Source organism: Cervus canadensis, chromosome X (assembly GCF_019320065.1).
Source record: "Cervus canadensis isolate Bull #8, Minnesota chromosome X, ASM1932006v1, whole genome shotgun sequence".
Lineage (NCBI taxonomy): Eukaryota > Metazoa > Chordata > Mammalia > Artiodactyla > Cervidae > Cervus > Cervus canadensis.
In genome coordinates this window covers 109334730-109362618 of record NC_057419.1, presented here as the reverse complement: position 1 = coordinate 109362618, position 27889 = coordinate 109334730, and the positions used below count along the sequence as shown (strand labels likewise).

The 27889-nt window shown below is 44.2% G+C and overlaps 1 protein-coding gene and 1 long non-coding RNA gene across 2 annotated transcripts; both read right to left on the bottom strand.

The window, feature by feature from the left end:
* Window positions 1-840: 840 nt before the first annotated feature.
* LOC122434531 lies at window positions 841-8221 on the bottom strand. The gene is made up of 3 exons (XR_006267398.1): window positions 8021-8221; window positions 6289-6708; window positions 841-2488 (listed from the first exon to the last, which is right to left on the bottom strand). It is a non-coding gene; the product is annotated as an uncharacterized LOC122434531 (long non-coding RNA).
* Window positions 8222-8374: 153 nt separating this feature from the next.
* LOC122435686 (basic proline-rich protein-like) lies at window positions 8375-27673 on the bottom strand. The gene is made up of 4 exons (XM_043459813.1): window positions 27629-27673; window positions 21424-22215; window positions 13540-14129; window positions 8375-8622 (listed from the first exon to the last, which is right to left on the bottom strand). Exons 1-3 carry the CDS (start codon window positions 27671-27673, stop codon window positions 14109-14111), a joined length of 858 nt encoding a protein of 285 aa, XP_043315748.1. The 3' UTR covers window positions 8375-8622; window positions 13540-14108.
* Between the last annotated feature and the right edge of the window lie 216 nt (window positions 27674-27889).

Here is a 27889-nt window from a genome sequence, read left to right as displayed (position 1 = left end):
CCAAACATTATGTACCCTCCTACTGGAAGTACTTGGGCTTTCCTGGTAGCTCAGTTGGCAAAGAATTCACCTGCAATGCAGGAGGCCCAGGTTTGATCCCTGGGTGGGGAAGATCCCCTGGGAAGGAAAAGGCAGCCCACTCCAGTATTCTTGTCTGGAAAAATCCCATGGACAGAGGAGCCTGGCAGGCTACAGTCTATGGGGTTGAAAAGAGTCAGACACGACTTGGTGACTAAACCACCATTGGAAGTACACAACATCACCTATGGAGTAGTCTTGGAAAACAAAAGAAAATACAAACAAAATCTGATCAAGTCTCTACCTCTAACTAGCAATGAAAAGAAGTACAGAAGGCTGAAGAACATGTTAAAAGACACTAAATTGTTGCAATCCACAAAATCCACACTATGGGAAACAGGACAGAACACAAGACATATATATGTGTTTCATTAAATAACAAAAATTAATTTCAATGAAAAAATTTTATGTGTGTGTGGGGAAACCTGTAGATTAAAAATAACTTCGGGGACATAATAAGCAATATCAATGTATAGATCATGTTTGGGCACCAATTTGAAGGAAACCAATTAAGAAATATATATATAAATAGAAACTTTTAGGGTTTATAATTGCACTGAGTTCTTATTTTATGAGTAATTATCTTTTAAAATGCATACTGAAGTATTTAGAGATGAAACTGTATAATATCTTAAATTTGTTTTACATTATTCAAGAAGCAAAGATTGGTGATGGTAGTAGATGGAGGTATAATTAAAACCATGTTGGCCATGCATTAATGATTGTTGATGCTGACTATCAAGTATATTGGGTTCATTATGCTATTCTCTTTACTGTTGTGTATGTTTTAGGATTTCTGTAATAAAAATTTTATTATAAATATCATGTCATTAAATATGGAATCCTAGGTGAAAGCAATTGCTTTTTAGGAAAAGAAAGATCAAATTGCCTCATAAAGAAATAGAAACTTCCAACTGAACAATAAAAACGGAAAGTATTTTCAAAGTTTAAGCCATCCTTATATGCTCCAGAACAAGCAGTTTGAAGGCCAATTTTATCAAATGGTCAGAGAGAGCCAAATCACCATGTCATGTAACCTCTTCTAAAGCATATAAAATGGTGGGAAGTTTTTCAACTATTTTTCCCAGGATAGCTCTCCTTAATTCAAAAACGAGATGAGGACTCCCCATGAAAATAACACTTGAGCCAAACTCACTCACATGGCAGTAAATACCTTAAATAGATTAATAGCATATTCAGCATAGCAGTGAATTAAATGAACAAAGAGATAGTGTCTGAGAAATAAAAACATGATTTAACATTAGGAAATACTTTCAATTTTAATTCCCTACATTAACAAATTACAGGAGTGTGTTAGTTTGCTAGGACTGCCATACAAAAATACCAGCGATCAGGAGGCTTAAACAATAGAAATTTATTTCCTTATAATTCTGGAGGCTACAAGTCTACAATCTATATGTTGTCAGGATTGGTTTCTCCTGAGGTCACTTTCTTCAGCTTGTAGATGACTATCTTCTCTTTCTGTCTTCATATGATCTTTATGTGTATCTGTTTCCCCATCCCTTCTTCTTATGAGAACTCCAGTCATATTGGATTAGGCCCCATCCTTATGACCTCATTTTACCTCAGTTATCTCTTTAAAGGCCCTATCTCCAAATTCAGTCACATTCTGAGTTGCTGAGGTTTAGGACTTCAGCGTATGAGTTCTGGGGTACACAATTCAGCCCATAACAAAAGAAAGCCATTTCATTACTTCAATGGGTACATTAAAAAAAAATGTTAGAAAATTTCAATACAAGTTCATGGGAATTCTTTTAGCAAACTAAGGTTACAAGGGAACTTTCATCCCCCCAGATCTACAACAAACATGCTTTAATGTGAAACAGTAGAAGCATTTCCATTAAAGTCAGGGAAAATAAATAGATACATGCTATCATCTTTATCATTTAAAATGATACTGGAACACAAAGTCAGAACTGTGGATATCAAAATAAATAAGAGGTATGAATATTGAAAAGAAAGTTATACTACTTGGTGATATCACCTATGTAGAGAATTCTAAAGAATAAGCATGTGGAATATTCAAATGAACAAGAAACCTCAGAAAGTATAAATTCACTATATCAAAAGCCAGAGGCTTGTCACATAAAAGCAGTAACAGATTAGAACATGTAATAGAAAATATCCCATTCACAACAGCAATAAAATCCAAAAAGTACCTTAAAAGAATCATCACAAAAACATTTTAGATCTTTATGGAGGCAACTATAAAAGTTTACTGATAGATTCAGGTAAAGTAAGTCTCAGATAAATAGGGCAGTATATCATACTTACTGATGGGATATACATCATTGTAAAGATGTCAATTCTCATTTACAGATTTCATGCCTTAGAGTAGCTGCTAAGATGACAATCAAACCTGGCCTGTTGTCTTCTCCCAAAATCAAGCCTGGAAAACCATAGAAGGTAGAATAAAAAGAAATCTCAAAACTGTACATAATAAAATCTAAGCAACAAAACATGAGAAACCCCTAGGGAAGACTGAGGACTGTGTTGAACTTGTGTTTGCATGAGGAAGTCCTGGGCCTAAGAGAGGTTGGAGAGAGTTTACAGATTATAATAGAAGGAAAATGACAGTATAGGGAGGAGTAAAGTTTAAAAGCTTCTGCTCCTACTTCAATATAGTAATCTGAGGCTGCACCTCAGACCCTAGATGCCAGTATCCTTGACAGCAGGAAAAATTGATTTAACCAGTATGACTTGAGTCTGCTAATAATCAGTTGAAACCCCTTTAGTGGGTAAAAGACTGGTCTTTTTTTTTTTAATGTACTATTTTAGCCCATTTTATAAAAAATGGGCTAAAAATGGAATAGTGAGTATCACAATGAATCACCCACAGTAAGGGTAGATATTCATGAAATACAAACACACACACATATATTCTACATATATATTTGGTAGAGATACACAATGTACAATATATTTCTAAGAATGAGGGTTATAAAAAAAAATCACCTCATTGGACAATGCAGAGTTAGATAAGCTCGAAAGAGGCAGGATATCCCATAATCACAACTGTTCAGCTTCTTCCATGGAGAAAATACATTTTGTAGAACAAAAGTTTCTAAAACCTAAGTCTGGCTAGTGAAGAGACCCATTAGGAAGTTGGGCTTCATCTCTCTCATGGATGCTGCGACTCTCTTACACAGCATTTAGCCTGGAACCCTGGTTCTGCCTCATACATGGGGCAAGGAAACCTGGCCACATCTCATAGCAGAGCTGGAAACCCCGCCCTGCTGCACAGAGCCATGAAACTGGGCCCTGCCCCACAGAAAGAGCGGGAACCCTGGCTGTGTCTCAGAGGTGGAGCTGGAAATCCTGCCTCTCAGAAAGAGTGGGAACCCTGGCTTCGCCTCACGGATGGGACAGAGAAACCTGGCCGTGTCTCCTAAGGTAGAGCTGCAAATCCGGCTCTGCCTCTCAGAAAGAGTGGGAACCCTGGCTTCGCCTCACAGACGGGGTGCAGAAACCTGGCCACTTCTCAGAGTAGAGCCAGAAACCCCGCCCTGCTGCACAGCCAGCCATGAAACTGGGTCCTGTCCCACAGAAAGAGCTGGAACCCTGGTTGCGTCTCATAGGGTAGAGCTGGAAATCCAGCCCTGCCCCTCAGAACGAGTGGGAACGCTGGCCGTGTCTGATTGGTAGAGCTGAAAATCCACCTCGTGGATGGGGCGGGGAAACCTGGCCCCACCTTAGCCCTGCAGCCATCCCTGGGAGACTACGTAGGACCCCTAGAGGTGGTGTGTCAGGACCATTTCTTCTGGAGTCTGAGGGACAGGAGGCTGCTCTGAGGAGCCGGGGAAGGAGTCCAGCTGTTGTCTATCAGGTGAGGACCCAGAAGCGGGAGAAGCCCACTGCAGGTCAGGTGGAGGGAGCCCCACCGGGTGCTTGCTTTCAGCTTTGAGAACCCACAGTAGGCTTCCTGGACATGCGGTGAGGCTTGTTAGAGGAGGCTGGCCTTGGGGCACCAAGGAACGAGCCCAGGCCCTGTCGGCCTTTGAGGCGAGGACCCAGAGCAGGGGAGAGCAGCCTCCTTAGCCCCCGGGGACGGGATCCTCTGGCACACTATGCCTCGGCCATCTTTCCCAGAAGGCCTCAGGCAGGGGTCCTCCGTGTGATGTGTGCTGACTTGCCCCCAGGGGACTCTGGGGCACTGAGGCGTCGGTGGAGGACTCAGGGTGGGAGACGTGGAGGTGAGGATGCAGAGGAAGGCTCCCTCTCCACCCTGTGAGGCTGAGGGGTCCCCCTGGGGACCCAGGGGCCCATGACGCCCTCCCCGCCTGCTCTCAGCCCGAGGCGCTGCGCCCATCTTTGTCTTCTGACTTCTGTCTGTCACCTCATGGCGATGGTGGTTGCAGGGTGAGGGAACGGCCTCAGGTCAAGAGAAGGAGGGCAGGTGTGCCCGTGGGGCGTGAATGTGAAACTCTGAGGGTTGGGGGGACCTTCCGCAGGCGAGGAGCCCCGCCAACCCCGCTCCACCACCCCAGTCACCCGGAGGACTTGGCCGCGGCGCTCGGGAGTGGTGGACCTCGCTCCCTCAGGACGTGGTGGGGCTGGTCTCCAGGGAGGGAAGCCTTTGCCTTCGGGGTGGTGGGAATACCCTAAGTGGGGCCAGAGCTCCCTGCTGCAGAAGATATGCTGGTCAGCCCCTACTATCAGCCCTCAGAGGTGCTGGGCGGAGGGGTGGGGAGGGCAGTGGAATGGGAAGGGGTGGGAGGTAGGGGAGGGAGGGTGTGGCCTCTCTTTACGTTTCTCTGGATGTCCTCAGCGGAGTGAGGACCAAGTCTGAAGGAGCAGGGGCAGTTCGGTAGAGGGAGAAGTTGCAGGCCTTCCCCACGGTAAAATAAAGGATTGAGGGCACCCCCTACACCAGAACACATGGGACCCAGCAGTTCTCTGCTCTTGCCATCAATACAGGAGAACCAAGGATGCTTACTGGATTTGGGCCCTGACTACTTTTTCTTCTGGGGGCTTCCCAGGATGGAAGACCTGGGTCTGGTGGGTGTGCCTGAGTTCAGCAGAGGGAGGAGAGCCACATGCTGTCAGGCACCCAGATAAGTACTCTTGAGTGAAGATCTACAGGACCTCCCACCCTGTGAATAGGGATCTCCCAGAAACCTGCCCCTGCTGTCAGCCCTGCGAGGCCATGTAGCAGGGATGCCAAACATGGCTTTATTGACTTCTACTCTGGGAGTCTCAGGGAGGTGAGACTTTTTCTGAGGGGTAGACCTCTGGATAACAGAGAGGACTGTGAGGGAGGATTGAGAGGACCTCCCTCCCCAGGTAGATTTGGCCTTGCCTGCCCTGAAAATATCTGTCTTAGAGAGAAGGGGCCCCAGCCCAGCTCTGCTCCTCTTGTCAGCCCCAGGAGACCACAGGCAGGGTTGGACAGATGTGGCATTTCCTAACTTTTACTGGGGAAGGGGGGGTCTCAGAGAGGTGAGGGCATCCCTTTGAAGGGGAGACACATCAGTTCAGAACAGGGAGGAGTTTCAGGCTCTGTCAGGTATCAAGGTAAGGACCACTGAGAGGCCTGAAGACCCCCTTTCCCTGAAAAGAAGGATGCCACAGAATCTCAGCCCTGGGAAGATACAAGTAGGGGTGAACAGAGGGGAGGAACTCTCACTTCTGCCACAAGCTCTACCAGGAGTTCAGGGGATGGAGTGTCTCAGGGAGGTGAGGTCTGGGTTGGAGCAGAAAGCTTCAGGTCAGCGGAGGGTAGGACAAGCCTTGCCAGGGGTACAGATGAATACTTTGAGCAAGGATTGAGTACATTCCCTATGCCAGAACAGACCCCAGGCAGGGGTGGCTGGACTTGGTGTCTTTTTAGTTGGTATGGGGTGTCCCAGGGAGATGAACACTTTGGTCTGAGCTGATGACATCAGCAAAGGGGGAAGTTCCAGAATCTGAGGAGTCAAGGTAAGGTAAAGGCCTTGAAGGAGGACTAAGGTTACTCCCTAACACAGACAGAAGGGGTCTCACAGAAACTCCACCCTGTCCCCACTATCCACCCTGGAAGGATCTAGGCAGGAATGCTCAGATGTGGTGTACCCTCACTCCCTGCAAGGGGTATGTGGAAGTGTCCCTGGGAGATAAAACCTTGGTCTGAGAAGGATGATTTCAGGTCACCACCTAAAGTGGGCAAGGCCCTCCAGGAGTAAAGAATACATTGATGGAAGACAGAATTACCTCAGAAGAGGAAGCCCAGCCCCTGCTGCCAGCCATGGGAGACCCCCAACCAGGGGTGGTTGGATGTAATGCCTCTTTACTTTTGTCTTGAGGGTGTTGAGGTCTTGAGACGAAGGCCTTGGTGTGAGTGAGAAGACAGGTCAGCTGACGGAGTCACATCAGATCAGAAGAGGGAAAAGTCCCAGACTCTACCAGAGTCAAGGTAAGGACACTTGGTGAGGACCAAAGGCACTTTCAGTGCCAGAAAGAAGAGACCCCGTGAAGTCTAGCTATCTCTTGTCTGCAGGCCTGGAAGGATTCAGGCAGGATTGGTTGTACATGATATGCCCCCACTTTATCCAAGGATGAGAGAGTTGTCTCAGAAAGGTGAGGTCATGGTCTGAGGCAGTAATGTCCAGTCAGCAGGGGATGGTTTAGGCCCTGTCGAGGTAAAAATGGATACCATGAGGGAGGACTGAAGATAGCCCTACCAAAGGACACATGGGGCCCAGCACTTGCTTTTAGCACTGTAAGGACCTAGCAAGGGTGGTAAGCTGTAGTGCCTCATTTTTGTCCATGGGTTTTTCAGGGAGGTGAAGTCCTTGTTCTGAGAAAGTGGCAGTCTGCGGGGAAACTACATCAGGTCAGCAGAGGGAAAAGTCCTGGACTCTGCCAGAGTTTAAGGTAAGATAGGGACCCTGAGTGAGGGCACACCCTAACCTGAGGACCCAAGGCATACCCAACTCTGCCCTGCCCCCGTGGTCAGCCCTGGGAGGCCCTGGGCACAGTGGTCAGATGGTGTACCCTTACTTCCTTCTTGGTGGTCTCAGGCAGGTGAGGGCTTGTTCTGAAGGGGCCAGACTCAGGACAGCAGAGGGAGTCCCAGAACCAACCAGCAGCAACGTGAGGAATGAGGGTAACCCTCAGCTAGGAGAGAGGGGGAACCCGCAAACTTCATTCAGCTCCTGCTGTCACCCTGGGAGGCCCTGGGCAGGTGTGGCCGAAAGTGTTGCCCTTCACTTCTCATCTGTCTCAGGAATGTAAGCTCTTGTCTTTAGCTAGTGGAGGTAGGGAAAGAGGGGGCACAAGCCTTGTTAGAGCAAAGGTAAGAACCTTAGCATGGAGGGGATCATCCACTCCAGAACAGCAATGACCTCACAGAACTCAACCTCTCCTCACTGTTGGGGGCTCCAGGAACTATGAGCTAAGGGCCTTGGTGTGAGGCACATGTCCTCAGGTCAGCAGAGCAGAGGAAGCCCAGGCAGTGCTGGGAAGTCAAGGTGAGGTGCATACTCTGAATGTCTACCAAGGACCCCAACTATTCCAGAACAGAAGGGACCTCACAGTGCCTGACCCCACCTGCCACAGTCATCCCTGGAAGCCTTGGGCTGTGCTGGTTGGCTGCACTCTGAGGAGCTTTCTAATATCCTTTTACAGGTTCCCAGGGGACAAACTGTCCAGGGAGACAGGAGCCCTGTGAGGCCCTAGAGAACTCCCTAAAGAGGAGATCTGTAAGCCAGCCTTTGTCAAGAGCTGCCAAGGGTACATTCCTCTGATGAGGCTGCTGACCCACTTTCTCTCTCCCTCAGGCCCGTGGGATCCCATCTTCCACCATCCTGCTAACACTTCTACCTGCTCCCTCCAACAAGAGTTATCATGCCTCACTCTCCAAAGCGTCCACGCCTCACATTTGAGCCAGGCTTTAAGACCCAAAGTGAGATACAAGGCCTGCTGATGGTTCAGGATCCCATACCTGAGGAGGAGGAGGAAGAGGAGACCTTCTCCATTTCTTCTTGCTCTTTCACCTTCTCCTACCCTTCTTCTTCCCCCCCTTCCTCTCCTCTGATATTGGGCACACTAGTGGAGAAGCAGCAGGAGGAGAAAAAGTGGGAGGAGAAGGAGCAGCAGGAGGAGAAGGAGCAGCAGGAGGAGGAGAAGGAGCAGGAGGAGGAGAAGCAGCAGGAGGTAGAGAAGGAGCAGCAGGAGGAGGAGAATAAGGAGCAGGAGGAGGAGGAGCAGAAGGAGGAGGAGGAGCAGCAGGAGAAGGAGCAGCAGGAGGAGAAGGAGCAGCAGGAGGAGGAGGAGCAGGAGGAGGAGAAGCAGCAGGAGGTAGAGAAGGAGCAGCAGGAGGAGGAGGAGATGGAGCAGAAGCAGGAGGAAGAGCAGGAGCAGGAGGAGGAGGAGGAGAATAAGAAGCAGGAGGAGGAGGAGGAGCAGGAGCCTCTGGAGAGTCCCGGGAGGTTCTTCTCTTCCACTTCATGGAGCACATCAGATGAAGACTCCAGCAGCCAAGAAGAGGAGGGCATAGGCTCTCTCCAGGCCTCAGAAGACACCAAATCCTTGCCCAGTAACCTGCTAAATGAGAAGGTGGTAAATTTGGTGCATTTCATGATCCTCAAATATCAACAGAAGGAGCCCATCACAAAGGCAGAAATGCTCAAGGTTATCATCGAAAGGGATAACAAACAATTCCCTGTGATCTTTGAGAAAGCTTCTAAGTGCCTAGAGGTGATCTCTGGCATTGATGTGAAGGAAGTGGACCCTAAAACCCACTCCTACATCCTTGTCAACTCATTAGGCCTCACCCATGATAAGAAAGATAGTGATGATCAGAGCATGCCTACAAATGGCCTTCTGATAATCATCCTGGGTGTGATATTCATAGAGGGCAACTGTGTCCCTGAGGAAAACATCTGGGGTTTCTTGAATATGATAGGCGTCCATGCTGGGAGGAAGCACTTCATTTATGGGGAGCCTAGGAAGCTCATCACCAGAGATTGGGTGCAGAAGAATTATCTAGAGTACCGGATGGTACCTAATAGTGATCCTTCACGGTACGAATTCCTGTGGGGTCCAAGGGCCTATGCTGAAACCAGCAAGCTGCAAGTATTGAAATTCTTGGCCAGGATCAAAGGGATGGACCCCATTTCCTTCTCACTCTGGTATGAGGAGGCTTTAAGAGATGAGGAAGAGAGAGCTGGGGCCAGAAATAACTCCATGGATAGTAATACTGCCATGTTTACTGTGCAGCATTTGCCAGTAATTCCTGACCCAACTGAAGGATGATGCACTGTGTTTGAAGAGGGCAGTCAGGTTTCTAGGTAGAGGACAGTCAGGGTCAGGCTGGGGAGAACACTCTGTGCAACAACTTTGTTTTCCTGTTCTGTATGGGTGACTTGAAAGTTTATTGTTTTTTCTTCCCTTTCAATATTTTTTCAAATACTCTTCTTTGTAATAGGTTTATTGACTTTAGAATCTGTTTATGAATGATGTTGATCACATTTATTGCTAAACATTTATCAGATTTAAGAATAAGAGTTGTGATATTTTGCAAAACAAATTGGGGAACCTTTCATTGTATTTTGTGACCTGGAACAAGATAACATGATATTGGGATTTTCTTGGAAATATGGAAAAACTCAGCAGGCAATAGAGAAAAAAAATGTAAAACGTGGTTCATTTTTGGATTCCCATACCACTTTAGTCTATTGTTCTGTAAAATTTAAGATATGTATACCTGGATTTGTACAGCTTATTCAAGAAAGTAAGAGTAATCTAAGCAAACCCTACTTTTTGGATTCTCTTAACCACTTTAGTGTATTTTCCTGTAATATTAAAATATATACCTGTCCTTGCTTGGCTTATTCAAGAAAATAGGCATAATCTTAGCAAATCTTAATTTTTGGATTCCCTTTAGCTATTTTAGTTTATTGTTCAGTAAAATTAAAAGATATATATTTGAATTTGCTTGGCTTATTCAGAAAAGTAAGAATGATCTTAATCTTAGTAAATAAAAAACGACTCACTGACTCATTTATTCATCAAACATTAACTGGATATATTTTCTTTAGAAAGCACTGTGATAACAGTGGAAATCTGAGGCTAAGCAAGACATACTCCTGCCCAGAGAAAGGAAGAGGTTAGGAGAAGCAATAATATCAGGAAGAAAGTAAGATGTCCTCCATTACCTAAACAACAGTTGAAAAAAGAGTAAGAGGTAGGACTCCAGATGCGAGCAGTCAAGTGGAAATGCCCTGAGCTAGGGCAGTTTGGGGCTTTGGGGAACTGCATTTCCTTCTATGAGAGTTAATTATTAGTTAAGCTATGGGTGATGGCAGAGGCCAGACTCTCAGACTGTGTGTTGTAGAGGTGAGAGAAGAGCATGGAATGGAAAATTGCTTAGTAGTTACTTTTGGATCAGGGATAAACCAGAGGGAAATCCCTACCTGGGGCAGGTATGAGAGGTACCCTGAACTCTTGTTCCAGTGCAGTGAATACAGTGCTTGAAGGTGTGCTATACATATCATCTGCAGTGATTTCTTGAGAATAGGGTGATACTCTCTTGAGGTGATACCCAGAAGCCACTAGGCTGGCATTCCTGTCCCTGGTCTAAGAGAGTCAGAGCCAATTCTGTTAAGATCCAGTTAAAGATGGGTTATTTTGAGTGTGCATGCGTACTAAGTCACTTCAGTTGTGTCCGACTCTTTCTGACCCTATGGACTGCAGCCTACCAGGCCCCTCTGTCCATGGGATTCTCCAGGCAAGAATACTGGAGTGGGTTCCCATGCCCTCCTCCAGGGGATCTTCGTGACCCAGGAATTGAACCCAGATCTCCCACAATGGAGGCAGAGTCCACCTGCGTCTCTTATGTCTCCTCCATTTGGCAGGTAGGTTCTTTACCACTAGCCCCACCTGGGAAGCTTGAGTGTGAAAGTGTTAGCTCCTCAGTCATGTCCAACTCTCTGCAGCCCCATGGACTATAGTCTGCTAGGCTCCTCAGTCCATGAAATTCACCAGACAAGAATACTGGAGTGGGTAACAATTCCTTCTTCAGGGGATCTTCCCGACCCAGGGATCGAACCCAGGTTTCCCACATTGCAGACAGATTCTTTAACATATGAGCCAGGAGGGTAGTCCATCCCATCTTGAGTGTAATTAGGCCAAATCTAAGCAAGGTCTAGACTTTGGTGGTAGTGAAATGAATGAAAATAGTATTTTGGATGGATGAGTAGCTGGGAGAGAAGGAAAGAATTTTACTTAAATTCTAGGAGCTTTGAGTTATGTCAGCTGGGGAAATTTACTCATACCCCAAATTAATAATCCTCTAAGAGGAAAAATTTAGTGAGTTTTGTGAAGCTGCATTTTTGCCTGATTTGATTATCTGTATATTATTTGGGATATCATGGATAAAAACAAAATCCCAGAGGAGAGGGTAGTAAGGTCTGGGGCAAAAATAATACTAAAAATATTTGCCATTCATTAAAGACCTAGTAAATGCCACTGTGCTAGATGCTTATCTTCCATACATTCCAGCAGTCCTATAAGAGGGCTTATCAAACCCATTTTATAGAGGATGCATCCAAGGCTCATAGTGTTGGTAATTTCCCCAAGATTATACTGCTAGTAAGTGACAGGGCTGAGATTAGACTATGGTCTGAATTCATCTAGGGCCCATAACCTCCTAGCTTACGGCAGGTCTTTCTTTTATTCCATTCTCTTCTGAGTACTGTGTAACCTCTCAGGTGACAAAAAGGAGGACCACGTGACAAGGTACTAAAAAAAAAAGGAAGAGAAAATGAGAATAAAACATAATTTGGGGATTGTCTGGGCTTTGTTTATCTAGGATCCTCTTGCTTAGAGACCTGGGATACCTTCATAGTTAACTCTACCCAGGTGCTGGCATTTGTGTCCAGTCCTAGCAATATCCTGAATTACAGCACCCTTCCCCTTATCCTCCCCAGTGTGCCCTCTTGTCCAGATCTGGAACCTGGTCTGCTGGACAGCTCCTCACTGTCTCTTCATCTGAAAGCTGTGCCCTGTTCCCAGTGGACGACCCAGAACCATCCCTGCCTTCCCCCTAACAGAGAACATTCCTACTCCATGCAAAAGTACCCTGGCTGTTTCATCTTCACTCTGGAGCCCTAATAGCAACAGCCCCTTCAACTTGGAAGTTCAGTTTGGAAAGTTCAAATAGACAGTATAGACTATACTGATCTGTAGTGAGTTAAATGGTGACCCCCAAAAGATATGTATTTAAGATATATATATATATACATATATATATATAAAATCTCCAGATAGATATCTCCAAGTCCTAATTTCCAGTATCTGTGTATGTGACCTTATTTGGAAATAGTCTTTGCAGATGTAATCATGTTAGGAATCTTGAGATTATCTTGGATTTAGGGTAGGCCATAAATACAATGAATGGTGTACAAATAAGAAAAAGGAAAGGGAGATTTGACACACACAGAATCACAGAGAAGGTGATATGAAGGACGGAGGCAGAGATTGGAGAGAAGCATTTATAATGCAAGGAATACCAAGGATTGCTGGTGATAACCAGAAGGCAGAAGAGGACCATGAGATGGAATTCTCATTAAGATTTACAGATAGCCCTGGGACGCTAATACATGTTCATTCCCCCTAGGTGTATTTAACAGAATATCAAAGTGTTTTCCAAATGTGCTTGTTAGTAGAGTGTGATTTGGCACATAATCTACTGGCTATTGGAATGTAACTCTGACGTTAGATATGCTATTTTTGAAACCAACGTAATATTTGCAGTAGGACTTTAATGGGATGTGTTTTTGAAACTGACCACTGAACACATACATAGATGGATGTGCTTATCTATCTGGTTAAAAACCAAAGCCTTCCTCATAAATAATAGATAAGGAAAGACCATAGAAATCTCTTGTGTAATCAAACGTCTACAGAGGCTAAATTCTTAAAATCTCTGTAGTCTTTCTGGGAGATGAAAATGGTTCCTTAGCAGACATGCTAGCTCTGTTTAAAAACAAAACAAAATCTTTGTTATGAACTGTATGTTTATGTCCCCCACAAATTCATATGTTGAAAACATAACCCCCATTGTGGTAGTATTAGGAAGCGGAGCATTTGGCAGGTAATTAGGTTTTGATGAGGTCATGATGGTGGAACCTCTATGCTGAGAGTAGTGCCTTTATAAGAAGACAAAAATAAATAGGCTAGAGATGTCTCTTGGCCATATAACAATAGAATGAGAAGATAACTGTCTTCAAGCCAAGAAGAAGGTCCTCTCCAGACACCAAGTCCAACAGCAGCCTGATCGTGGACTTCACGGACCCCCAGAAGACATATAAATTTCTGTTGTTTAAATCACTGAGTTGATGGTATCTTGTTAAAACAGCCTGAGCTGACTGACTAAAACAACCATCCTTCCACTGCCCATTGTCTGTGTGCCTGCTGCATAGGAAAGTCCTGGTTTGCGGTCTGCCAAAAGGCACCTACCTGTACAGGAATGTTCAGTCATGTAGAAGGTAGCAGAGGCTCATAAAAGATTCTGGCCATGTATCACAAGGAAGGAGAAACTTCTCAGTCTGCTGAAATTAGAAACATTATTGCAAAGAGTAGTGAAGTAAAGTATTATTGGGTGAAGAAGGGTGAGTTCTCCCTGCCGAGATTATAGAATCCTTTGACAACTAGGTGTGGTCTTCTATTAGAAAGCACCTTTCACATAGCAGGTTCCTGAAAAGCTGGTGAATCTCAAGGTAAATTGGGTTTTCTCAGAAACTCCCTTCAAGAAATGAAGAGAATCGTTATAACAAATTATAATTGCTGCTTTTTATTGAGCACCTCCTAGGTGACAGCTCATGGGAGAGAGAGTATGTGAAGGCTTATGGAAGAGACTACAAGAACTCACCCACATTCTGTCTTCCTCACCTTCTGGGTGGTCCACTGGTAGTTAGGCAGGAGCCAGTATGCCCTTTCCATGGTTCCTCTGCCATTCAGCAGCAAACATGGAGACCCCCATGTTGGAATAGTGGTGCTACAAGATGGAAGCAGCCTCTATCCTTGAGTTACCTGAAAGCAGAAAGTCCCTGCCAACCCAAATCAGAGTTTATGTGAACAACAATAACAATTGTGTTAAGTCACTCATATGACAGGTTTTGTCTACTGCATCAGCAAGCAGTTAATTTACTGATGAACACACAGCACCTATTTCTGCTTTTAGGCCTACTTAAATATTTTTCTTAGAAAGCTACTAGTTCATATATTCTTGTAAAAAAATTCTAAAAAATCAATCACAATTTTCCCCTTTACAAAGTTCCTTCAAAATCCATACCCCTTCTCAGTCGTTGTTCAGTCACCAAGTTGTGTCCGACTCTTGGTGACCCCATGGACTGCAGCACACCAGGCTTCCCTGTCCTTCACCATCTCCTGGAGTTTGCCCAAGTTCATGTCCATTGAATTGGTGATGCCATCCAACCATCTCATCCTCTGTCGCCCTCTTCTCTTTGTGCCTTCAATCTTTCCCAGCGTCAGGGTCTTTTCCAATGAATCAGCTGTTTGCATCAGGTGGCCAAAGTATTGGAGCTTCAGCTTCAGCATCAGTCCTTCCAATGAATAATCAGGACTGATTTCCTTTAGGACTGACTGGTTTGATCTCCTTCCTGTCCAAAGTACTCTCAAGAGTCTTCTCCAGAACCACAGTTCAAAAGCATCAATTCTTCAGTGCTCAGCCTTCCTTATGGTCCAACTCTCACATCCATACATAACTACTGGAAAAACCATAGCTTTGACTAGATGGACATTTGTTGGCTAAGTGATGTCTTTGCTTTTTAACACACTGTCTAGGTTTGTCATAGCTTTCCTGCCAAGAAGCAATTATCTTCTAATTTCATGGCTTCAGTCACCATCTGCAGTGCTTTTAGAGCCCAAGAAGTGGGAATCTGTCACTGCTTCCACATTTTCCCCTTTTATTTGCCATGAAGTGATAGGACAGAATGCCATGGTCTTAGTTTTTTTAATATTAAGTTTTAAACCATTTTTTTTTCACTCTCCTCTTTCACCCTCATCAACAGGCTCTTTAGTTCCTCTTCACTTTCTGCCATCAGAATGGTATCATCTGCATATCTGAGGTTTCTGCTATTTCTCCCGGCAGTCTTGATTCCAGCTTGTAACTCATCCAGCCTGGCATTTTGCATGATGTGCTTCGTGTATAAGTTAAACAAACAGGGTGACAATAAACAACCTTGTTGTACTCCTTTTTCAATCCTGAACCAGTCAGTTGCTCCAGACAGAGTTCTAACTGTTGCTTCTTGACCCACATATAGGTTTCTCAGGAGACAGGCAAGATGGTCTGGTATTCCCATCTCTTTAAGAGTTTTCCACAGTTTGTTATGATCCACACAGTCAAAGGCTTGAGCATAGTCAATGAAACAGAGTTAGATATTTTTCTGGAATTCTCTTGCTTTCTCTATGATCCAGTGAAATTTTGCAATTTGGTCTCTGGTTCCTCTGCTTTTTCTAAGCCCAGCTTGAACATCTGCAAGTTCACATAATGCTGAAGCCTAGCCTGGAGGATTTTGAGCATAACCTTACTAGCATGGGAGATGACTGCAACTGTCCAGTGGTTTGAACATTCTTTAGTACTGCCCTTCTTGGGAACTGGGATGAGGACTGACCTTTTCCAGTCCTGTGGCCACTGCCAGGTTTTCCAAATTTGCTGACCTATTGAGTGCAGCACTGTAACAGCATCATCCTCAGAGGTAACTACAAATAAAAATCTGTTGTGTATTATTTTAAAGGTTATGCTAGGCTTTTCCATAAATACATGTATTAAAATATATATTGATTTTCTTTTAACATACTTGGTAATTATGTATTAACCTTCCACTCACCTTTGCCATTTAATAAAGAAAATGCAAGTTCTTTCCTAGCCAAAAGACCAGGAAAAGTTTGGCCTAACAAGAGAAAATCTTTTAGCAACACTTGCCTCATGCTAGCCAAACACTAACAGACAAACTACAACATCCACACACCATCGGCACACTAAAAGGTTATTAGGAAGGAGTGGGGAACTGATCTTCCACTTCTAAGGCTGAAGGTGGTAGTGCCAGAATTCCCCCAGCAGGGTAATATTGGCAAGGCTTAACAAGGTATTGGCCTTCATATTCCCTGCCTGGCAGAAACACACAACATCCTTATTCCCCTCCAAGGTGGTGTGTGTGTGTTGGGGGCAGAGCAGAGAGCTGGTCTTGCAAGTCTTCCAGATGGCACAGTAGGAGGTGCTCTGACTCCCCCTCAAAGATAATGTGATCAGGATCCAGCCTCTTTCCCCTCATGACATTGGGCCACGCAGAGGTATGACATAGCTCTGAAGCAGAGCTATATGGCATACCTCCTCTCCACTTTCTTAGTATCACAGTGATACTGTGCCAGTGGTGAGCTAACAATCTACCCTTCCCTATAGGTTAGGTACCAAGAACTAAAAAGATCTCAAACTGATGAGAAAGGCAATGCACAGAGGCTAACAAGAGGATAATAGAAGCAGTCTGAGCCATCTCTCTTTCCCACTCATACTGGTGAGTAACCGTGTTACTTGGCAGAAAGACACGTTTACGTTGTGGCTGGGAGGTACCCAGGAAGTATGCATTAGTTCTTTATGTTTGCCAGGACAGTGTCAGTTCAGTGAAAGAGGGAGCTGGGCTTCCACTCTGTCTATAATAATGCTACGTGAGTCAGCACCTTACTTCTGCTGAGAAGATGTTGGTGGGGAGCAGAGAAAAGTTGAACATGGACCCGTCATGTATCGCAACAGGGGAACTGTCTGCTAAAAAGAAAAAAAAAAAAGGAATAGGATCTAGAATTCATAATATAATGTCCAAAATGTGCAGGATACAATTGAAAAACAGCTTTCATACCCAGACCCAAGTAAAGCACAATTTGAGAGAGCAAAGACAATCAGCAGATGCCAACACTAAGGTGAATAAAATGTTGGAATTATCTAACAAGAATTTAAAGCAGCCATTAGAAAACAGGTTCAACAAGTAACTACAAATTCTCTATAAAGAAAAGAAAAAGAAAAACTGTCAAAAATGAGATAGAAATTATAAAAAAGAAACAGAAAATATAAAACTGAAAAATACCATAGCTGATATAAAAATCTTGTTGGATGGTCTCAATAGTAGACCGGAGATGACAGAGGACAGAATCAGTGAACTTGAGAAGAGAACAATAGAAATTACTGATCTGAAAAGTAGAGGGAAAATACGCTGACCTTATCTAATCATCAAAATCTAGTCTGAAGACTTTTGCTTCTGACAACATGGAATATATATATATATTTTCTTATTATTCCTGCTGTGAACAACTAAAAATCCTAGACATTATATTCAAAACAAATATAAAAGGACTCTGAACAGTGAAAAGAATCAGCCAGACTGGCTAAGGGCCCAGGAGTCTGAGGAATGGCAAAGAGGTGAGTTCGCTGAGTTTCTTGCTTGCTTGCTTCGTAAGTCCCAGTCATGGAGCTGAAGAAACCAGCAATCAGGAAATACCAACAGATGCAGACAAAAAGAAAAGTCCCGGCAAAATCCTGCTTTCTCTAGCTTAAAGACAAAGAAAGGGGCAGTTTAGTAAGACACAAACCTTTTAGACAGTAACTGCTTTATTCCAGCCAAGCATGGCACAACTGTGGTGTCATCCCTGCACACAACAGCCAAGGCTGAGTGGGGAACACTCAGTAAAGTTAACTTTACTCTTAACTCTGCCCCAGACCCAGTTTTCTACCCATATCAGAATTACTGGGAACAAACAAGATAATATTCCTGTTGCCAAAGCTCCTGAAACACCTAAAGCTAAACTTTCATATATGTTTCAAAGAAGAATTTTAAGTGTCCCCGAGGGGCATGCAAGAAATGGTATGTTTAGCCTAATTGATTTAAGGTTGGGCCACAGTTCTTGTAACCATTTCCAACAAAAAGGAAGCTCCCAAGGCGGCAGGGAGGAGCATCTGGAACAATGAGGTTAACGACAGAAACTTCTGGGGAAACCATCTATCATGGCAGGAAAGTCCAAAACACAATGCTTCAGGGGCCAGATTTATGTTAACAACACAAATCACACAGCTGTAACCAACTCTCCAAACATGTTAGAGAGGGTAAGGTGAAGCTCCTCCGAGGACTACTAAGGCAGTGGTTTGAAGATAATATATGACCATGACAAAAAAACGCAGGAGTCTCCTGGAGAAAACCACCATCAGTTCAGGGCCACAGCAAAGATATAAATATTTTATAACATCATGCTGTGTCTAGAAAAATTTTCTCGGATTTGCAGCACCCAGCCTCCCTTCTTATGTAACTTCCTCCAAATAAATGTTCAAAAATTTTGTAAATGGCTGAGGCATTCGAAACAGACAGCAAGAGAAACTGAAAGCCAGGACTCCATGAACACTCCCACATAAGGCAAAAAAGGTGGTCTAAATCTTTCATTTTTACCTGTTCAAAACTGCCTGTGATGATGTTAGAGCATACCAAAAAATAAAAACAATTTAAACCAAAAGAAAAAGAAGGAGAAACAAAAATTGTAAAAACGTCACCTTGAAACAATCAAGCAGTCCATGGGGTTGCAGAGTTGGACACTACTGTGCAACTAATACTTTCACTTTTCCTGTAGAAAAGAGCTCCGAGTCAGGAATCTCTTCTACAGATCTGACAGCTCAGTTGTTTTCACTAAATTGCAATTTTTGAAAAGAACCATCTTGCTTGGTACCAAGACACAGGCAATGTGGAAGTCCCAAATGACAACAATCCTATCCCATTAGTAGACCAAAAGAAAAATGATTTAAACTTTTATTTCAGGCAAGTATCTCTCTAAATTGAAAATCATTTCTAGACACTAAGGAGGGCCTAGACATAAAACAATGTTTTGGAGTAGTTGTAAATTATTTTTAATGTCTCTTTCTTAAACATTTACTGAGCACCTACCATAAATTAGACACTAATCATAGCTAAATGTACAGTTACAATTCACAAAAAAGATGTATAGTCACAAAAAATGTATAGGCGTTAAATGTACAGTTACAATTCATACCATTAAAGGGTTCACTGTAGAGCAGAAGAGGCAGATATATAAATTAGTTCTTATAGTACACTGAGAGAGTTGTTATTGATTGAAGAAACATAAAGTGTTATGGGCACAGAAGAGCTAATGTTTGGAGCACTGAGTCACAGAAGAAATGATGCTGTTGCAGAATCTTGACAGATGATTATAAGTTGGACAAGAGAAGTGACGGCATCCTAGACAAAGAAAATAGTAGATTTGTAAAGGGCAAAAAAGTCTGAAATAAAATAATGTGTTCAGGAAAAATAACATGGTTTTGTCTGGTAGGATGCATAAAATACATAAGAGGAAGGAGCATAAGCTTTTTTAAAAGAGAAGACAGTGTGAGGTAGAGCATATTGATAAAGCAAGAGAGAGGTCGGTAAAAGTGAGACATTCTCAATAGTTCTCCTCTTCTACTTCTGAGCCCTCTCAAGAATAGCTCTTAACAGTCCACTCACTGGCAAGGAAGACTTTTTCTAGCATGCACCTCCAGACTCTTCCAGCCTCTGCCCATTACTCAGTTGCAAAGCCGCCTCTTTTTTTTTTTTTTTGTTAACAGCAGCAATCACACTTCCAGTACCAATTTTCTATCTGAGTCTGTTCTGTCTGCTATAATAAAATACTACAGACTGGATGGCTTATAAACAACAGAAATTTCTCTCTCATAGTTCTTCTGGAAGCTAGAAGTCTGAGATCAGGTTTCAACAGAATGCCCTCTTCTAAGTTACAGACTTCCCATATCCTCACAAGCTGAAAAAGGGCAAGGAAGCTCTCTTGGGTCTCTTCTATAAGATCATTAATTTCATTCATGAGGGCTCTGCTCTCATAGACTCATCACCTCCAAAAGGTCTCACCTACTAATACCATCACATTAGGCATCAAAATTTCAACATGTGAATTTTGGGAGGATGCAGACATTCAGACCATAACATGCTATTTACAGTATGGAGAACATCTGGAGGGTGGCAGGAGTAAAAATGGGGAGTTTTTGAGGAAATATTTAAACAGTAAAGTGATACAATATAATAGTTATTAAGAATCTGAACTAAACAGTAGTGGGAATGGAAGAGTCAATATATTAGAGTGTACTCACCAACACTTAGTTTGGTCAACCTTACTAATTTCAGTCATTTAGCAAGTGTGTAATGGCACACCATTGTGGTTTTTATCTGCCTATTCCAAGTTAGTATGTTGAGAATCTTTTCATGTGCTTATTGTCCAGTCACATAAATTATTGCTGATACGTCTGTTAATTTTTTTTTTTTTTTTACTTTTTATTGCATTGTTTTCTTATTATTGAGTTTTGAGAGTTTTCTATATACACTGGATACAAGCCCTCATTTGAATACATGATTTTCTAATATTTTCTCTTATCCTTTCATTCTCTTAACAATATTTTGGAGAGAAGTTTTGTTCTTATTGAAGCCAATCCTATCCATTTTTTAAAAATGGATTTGGTGTTTTGGTATTATATTTAACAAAATGTTGTCTGACCTGTGCTTAAGTCGCTTCAGTTGTGTTCGACTCTGCGACGCTGCGGACGGTAGCCCACCAGGCTCCTCTGTCCATAGGATTCTCCAGGCAAGAATACTGGAGTGAGTTACCATGCCCTCCTCCAGAGGATCTTCTCAACCCAGGGATTAAACCTGCGTCCCTTATGTCTCCTGCATTGGCAGGCTGGTTCTTCACCACTAGTGCCACCTGGGGAGCCGGTAGTCTGGCGTAGGATCCTCCAAATTTCTCTTTCATGCTTAGTTTTAGAAGTTTCATAGTTTCAATAGAAGTTACATAGTTTCAAGGTTTACATTTAGGTCAGTGTTTCATTTTGAATGAAATTTTGTATATGGTATGAGGTATAGATCCAAGTATTATCTACTTTCTTTTCTGGCCTTGTATTTTCTTCCATTTGTCTATCCTGATGCCAATTTGTTAGGCAACAGCGCGGTGGCCTCGCCCGCCGGCTCGCGAGCTTCCTCCACCCGAGCGGCGCGGGATGGGACGGAGGGAGCGAGACATCCGGAGGCCCGTCCCTCCGCGCCGGAACAGGGTCTGCCCGGCGGCCGGCGGTCGGGTCCGGTGGTCTTTCCGGTAGGGGAAAGAGGGCGAGAAGGTTGGGGGGCGGCGTGAAAAGGGTCTTCGGGCGGGAAGGCGGCTCCTCGCCTCCCGCCCCCTCCGCGCCTCCCCCAACCCCGTCCCCGCCACTCGACCCGCACGCCCCCCTCCCCCGGTCCCGGGTCGTCGTCTCCAGCGGCGTCTCTCTCCCGCCCGACCCCCCCGGCTACATACCTCCAGGTTGGGGGGCCGAGGGTTCCGGGGGACCGAGGTTCCCCCCGCTACGCACCTTCCCCTCTGGCGGCGGCCACGACTGCCCCCGGGCGCCACCGCACAGTCCGGGGCCTCCGGTGCGTCTCGCGGGCTGCGCGGCGGGGTGGGGGCCGCTCGCCTGCCGGTCGCCGCCGGCCTGGACCGGTCTGCCCGGCCGGTCGTCGCCTGTCCTTTGCTCGGCTCTCCGCCAGGTCGCCGGGCGCCTCTCCCCGCCCTCCGACCGGCCGGCCGGCCGGCTCTCTCGCGCCCTTCCTCCGTCGTGCCCCTGCCCGACTGCGCCACGCTTCCCGTCGGAGCGTCCCTCTGCCCTCGGTGGCGGGGTAAGGGTGCCTGGGACGCGGGTGCGGGGAGGGGCCGCGGCGGTGGGGGAAGAGGAGGGGGCCGTCTGGCCGCCAGGGGGGCTCTGCTCCTTTTCGGGGGAAATGGCGGGGGAGGTCGTCGGGGGGTGGCGGCGGCAGCTGTAGGACTCCGCGCGGCGGTTGGCCAGCGCTCGGCAGGCCCCGCGTCACGGGGCTGGTAGCGCCCAGGCCCGCGGGCGGCCGCGGTGGTCTGGGTCTGGGCCGCGGGCCCGTGGGGCGCCACGCCCCGGCCTCGCCCGCGTCCCGGCGCGGAGGTTTCAAGACCCCTGGGCGGGTCGGGGGGCGTCTGGGAGGTCGGGCCCGCCCTCCTGTCTCCCCGGGACTGCACCGCCCCCGGGGGCTGGGACGCTGCCCCTCGCACGGTCACCCCGGCCGCGGCCGTCGGGAGTTTTTTCTTTTAGGGGGAGCTTCCCGAGTGGCGCTAGCGGTAGAGAACCCGCCTGCCAATGCAGGAGACCTAAGAGACGCTGGTTTGATCCTTGGGTCCGGAAGATCCCCTGGAGGAGGGCATGGCAACCCCCCTGGAGTATTCTTGCCTGGAGAATCCCCATGGGCAGAGGAGCCTGGTGGGCTTCAGTCCATGGGGTCTCAGAGTCTGACACAACTGAAGTGACTTAGCACCCAGGCACATGCCAATGCCATGCTTTATTGCTTAATGTAATTTTGTAATAAATCTTAATATCAGGCAATATTTTGCAACTTTATTCTTCTCTTTCAAAGTTATTTTGATTGGCTACTCTAAATCCTTCGCATTTCCATATGAATTTTATAGTCAAACCGTCAGGAGCTACAAAATTTTTACTGGGAGTTTGGGTTTGAGTTGAATCTATAGATGAAGTTAGGAAGAATCAACATCTGAACAATATTGAGTCTTCCAACCCCATGAATATGAACTATATTTCTACTTATGTGGTTTGCTTTTAAATTTCTTTCATCGGTGCTTTGTATATTACTACATACAGATCCTGCCTGGTTTTGTTAGATTTACATACAAACACTTTACTTTTGGGTGGTACTGTAAATGACATTTTTTTAATTTAAAGTTTTAATTTCCAGTTTCATTGCTTGTATATAGAAATGCCATTGACTTTCCTGTATTGTCTTTGCACTAATTTGTATCCCACAACTTTGCCCAAGCATACTGGAGTGGGTAGCCTATCCCTTCTCCAGCAGATCTTCCCAACCCGGGAATTGAACCCTCGTCTCCTGCATTGCAGGTGGATTCTTTACCCACTGAGCTATCAGGGACGCCACAACTTTGCTAAATTCACTTAGTTCTAGATATTTTTTAAGAAATTTCCTTGAGATTTTCTGTGTAGACAATCAGATTATCTGTGAAGAGAGATAGTTTTAATAATTCCTTTCCACCATGCATGTATTTTACTCCTCTTGCCTTATTGCACTGGCTAGGTATTACATTTATTTTTAAGTAAAAATGTTAATATTCAGGGTTCTGGGATTAATTTTCAACACTACATTGGTAAAGTTTCTAGATATTACTGAATGATATGAGACTGATTATTGAAAGGGACTCCAACATTTCTTGGAGGGGGTTCCATTGTTGGTTAAGGAACCAGGGTAAATTTGTTGATGTTTTCTAGTGAGACAAGAGTCAATAGTAAAGTCTGCCCTCTGAGTCAAAGAGAGGAAACTGCCAAATCTGGGGGGAGGTGGTATGGTACAGATGTAATATTGCACTTCTAAATGTGTAGGTGATATTGCAAAGCACCCGTTTTCTCATTTGGTGCTTAGGATAGCTCACGGATGTTGGAATTACTAAATTCTTTTACATATGAGGGGAAAATTGGACTTCAGAAAACAGAATGTTGTACCTAAGCTTACATGGCTTTGTGAGTCCTCATTCAAGGCTCTAAGAACCACTTATCTATTCAGAGATCCCAATTTATGAATTGAGGAATCTCTGGCCTCTTCTCTAATTGCTGGGACCAGTCTATATTATGGGGCAGTTTTACATATTGTCCTGCTAGTGTACAAGGGTTGGAATAGAAGTTTCTGACAAACTATCCTCTTGCTTTTATGTAATCAATTGCACATCAGGGAGTTGTACTTTTTCTGACATTTGACCCTTTAAAAACGACACTGTGAGTACTCGATTCTTTGATAGCTAGGCAGATAAATGATTTCCACTAAGTTATTCTCCTGCCCTGTCACTCCATAGTTCTGACTGCATAGAAAGTTCAAGGACACAGAAGCGCTTCTGATACGTGAGGCTTTCAAACACGCAGTCGAGGGACATCAGAGTTAGACTTCATCTTGCTAACAGGTATAGAAAATGCCACAGCTAGTGTGTTCCATTTCCATTCCTGAAACCTCCAGATACACTCTGGGTTAGTTTGTGTATGACTGATGTCTTTGCTCCAGTGATATTGGCTTCAAATAGTAGTCCAAGTGTGTCTCTTTTTGGAAAAAGCCTTCACAAATCCCACCTCCTTTGTGTTCTGACCTCTTTTTGCACCTTTAGGACAGCACTTCGCACTGCATTGTAAAAGAGTTATAGTAGAGATATTTATGTTTCAAAGCTTCTGCCATCCTTTCTCACCAGGCTGTGTGCTTCTCGAGAATAGGATTCCTGTATTATTGATCATTGTATCACCTATGTTGACAGTAGGCCTACCTAGAACAAAATTGGGCACTGAATAAATATTTGGTTAATGAAATTGAAGAATAGGTTTTTTGTTTTTTTTTTTTTTTTTTTGGTTCTTGATATGATTAGCAACAAAATATCCTTTCAGGTTATTTTCATTATGAGACTTGCTTTCTGAATAGTTAAGCAGAGGGTAGTATAGAACTTGGATTGTAGATACCTCCAAGCTATGCTTCTAGCTACCCTATAAGGAAAAGAAAATTAGGAATTGTTTCTCCAGTTGAGTTGTCTCTGGTTGGGGCACGCTCCTTACACCTCACTGGACCATATGCTTCACAGTATATATTCCACAGAATAACTTAGTAGATGAGTGATTCTTAGAGCCTTGAATGAGGACTCCAAAGCCATCTAAGTTTAGATAGAACATATGCCCCACAGTATAAAAGACAAGGCCCCTGCCCTCAAAGAGCTTCTATTCTAGACAGATTATAAGAAAATAACCCAATAAAAAAAGAGAAAATAACCCAGCAAACAAACAAAACTATAATTACAGGTTGTTTTGATATGAAAGTAATGAGCAAAACAGTGTGTTAGGGTGTGGTAAGGAAAAGGTTGGTTGCCTTGGAATGACTTCTCAGGAAAGACCTCTCTGAAGACATGACATTTGTCCTGAGATTGGCATATTCTGAAAAAGGCCAACTACATGAGGAGCTGAGAAAAAGTGCTCCAGGCAGAGGAATCAACAAGCACACAGATGCTGAGGTGAGAAGGAGGATTGCTTCTTTGAGAAATAGAAAGGAGGCTTGTGCAATTAAAGTGAGAAGACAGATATAGGATGAGATTAAAACATTGGCAGGGGTCAGATTCTCCGGAGGTCATATAACCTATAAGAAGGACTGGGAATTGTATTCTGAGTGTGGTGGGAAGCTACTGATGGGATTTAAGCAGGAAAATGACAATCTGCTTTATGTTTGAGAATCAACTGCTGTTTGGAGTTTAGTAGACTCTTAGGTATAAAGGGCAAGGCTGAAAGCAGATATACCAATTAGCCAGCTGGTGAGAGGTAATTATGATTTGGTTTATCCTGACTGCAGTAAGGATGGAAAGAGGTGCATGGTTTGGGGGTATATCTTGAAGATAAGTTAACAAAACATGTGTTGGATTGGATATAAATGATGAGAGAGTGGGAGGAATGATGGCCTCTTGATTTTTGGTCTGAGCAATTGGGTGAATGATGCTATTCACTGGAACAGGAAAGACTGTGGAGTGAGCTGGCCTTGGTTGTGAAATCTGGATGCTGGGTCATATTAAGTTTGAACTTTAATAGAGAACTATATGAAGATGTTGAGAATATAACAATTTGAAGTTCACAGAAGAGGTTAAAGCTGAAACTATAAACTTGGCATATAAGTGATAGTTCAAAGCATATCCCAGGGTGAGATTTTTTTGATGGACAGACTATTTTTTTTTGAAGAGTGCACCTCAATATGGGGACTCTTCAACAATGAAAGGCCAAGAAGAGGAAGCTGATACAGCAAAGACGACTGAGAATGATTGACCAATTGTGTATGAAGACAGTCAGGAGAGTAAAACACCCTGAGTACCTAGAGATGGGAGTGTTTAAAGAGAGAGTGTTTAAGACAGGAGCAGAGAGGGGTCCACTGGATTTGCAAACATGGGGGATCATTGGTTATCCTTTGAAGAAGATTAGAGAATTCAAATAAGTTGCTTCTAATTTCTCAAAAGGAATGTGCTAAGTCCATCTGCTAAGAGTATGTGAGTGAGGTTATGGCACGTTTGAGGAAAGATGGAAAAGTTACAAAATGGATATGGTAAAAGCAAATTTATCAGGAGAATGTAGGATTTCCTGGTACTATAGAGTGCCTGTGTGAGGTTTGTGACTATGGATTTAATTGGACTTTTCCTCAAGTAACATTCAACTGCTAAGTTTTACATGTGAGAAAACGATACACTTGGGTTCAACCAAGTTTGAAATGTTACTCCTTGCTCAGAGGGATAGAAGGGTTAGTGTATAAGAAAGAAAATGACTGCAATGCTGGATAATTTGGGTAAAGAAGTGAGGACATGGAAATGGTGATGGGGTTAATGGATTGGAGATGACAAATTTGCTGAAAGATTGTTTGAGTGGGAGTAAGAGAAAGAATGAGAGGTTGGAATCAAGATTTCAGAAGTGATACAGTTATTGGTAATGTTAAACTTGAGTGCATGCACATGGGAGTGAGTGACTTAGATGAGGCAGAGGGAAAGAAAACTGGAAGAAGTTAAAAAGCTGTGGATCTAGAGTATTAGACATTCCATGTGTGTGATTATTGACATCTCTAAACATTATGACCTGAATAGAAATAGAAATGATGTCAGAGAGCCATGGCCAAAGCCTTTAATGAATGAAGAAGAGGCACTGGGAGGTCGGTGCTGGGTGTATGCTAAGTCTCGTCTAACTCTTTGTGACCCTATGGGTCATGGCCCACCTGGCTCCTCTATCCGTGGGATTATCCAGGCAAGAATACTGGAGTGATTGCCATGCCCTCCTCCAGGGGATCTTCCTGACCCAGGGATCGAACCTGTGTCTCTTTCATCTCCTGCACTGGCAGGCATGTTCTTTACTACGAGTGCTACCTGGGAGGTTGGTTGTTGGTAGCAACTAGGAGATGTAGCATTGTTTTATATATAATGGTATGAGTTTTATAGGGTCTTGAGATTTTTTTGAATAAAAGAAATGATTTTGAAGTAGTGGTGAGGAATAAGGCTGCCTCTGGCTCTGAGATTCAAAGGTTAGAGAAAAATATCCACCTTTTACAGCTTCATGTCCTCATGGGACAAGCAGGTCTTGATTAAGGTGAGGAGGTGGAGGGAGGTTGAAGAGGTTGAAGATATAGGAGAATAGATTGAATAGGGAACATGTTACCAAGAATTTAAAGGAATCAGTTGGTGAGTGAGTCAAATTAAGGAATATAGAGAGCAGTAGAGGAAGGAAAGTCTAGGTGAGTGAGGCAAAGAGTATGTATGGTCAGGTGGGAAATGCATTCAAATTATAGACCCAAATACCATATTTAGTTCAATGATTTGTTGGTTGTGCATATGAATGGCAAGAAGCTGGGGGTTTAGGTGTGTTCTCACCAAGAATGTGATGAGATCTGATCACCTTGTGGCTTGTGAGTAAGTAGGTAGGCTTGCAGTTTACCATGTAGTAGTTATGCAGGGCAGGAGGCCATGTGATGGACACCATCTCCCCCTAATGAAATATTTGAACCTCTCAAAAAAAACCAGGAGTGGAGCAGATTTCCCTTTGTGCCTATGAGTTTGGAGAAATGGTGGTATTTAATTTAGTGCCACTGAGCTCTGCATAATGTGCAGCTTCTGACCACTTGGAATGTGTTTTCTGCTGAGGAATGTATCATCCATCCTAAGCCAAAGAGATATCAGGTAAATGTTCTGTTTTCAG

Bases quoted from the DNA above. Each gene is read 5' to 3' on its own strand.
- LOC122435686 (XM_043459813.1), bottom strand. From the start codon at position 27,673: ATGGTGTCCATCACATGGCCTCCTGCCCTGCATAACTACTACATG. The intron at 22,216-27,628 runs GTAAACTGCAAG...TCCCCCTAAAAG, and splicing joins CCCTGCATAACTACTACATG to AAAAAACTCCCGACGGCCGC. The intron at 14,130-21,423 runs GTATGTAGCCGG...TTGGGTTGGCAG, and splicing joins CTCGGCCCCCCAACCTGGAG to GGACTTTCTGCTTTCAGGTA.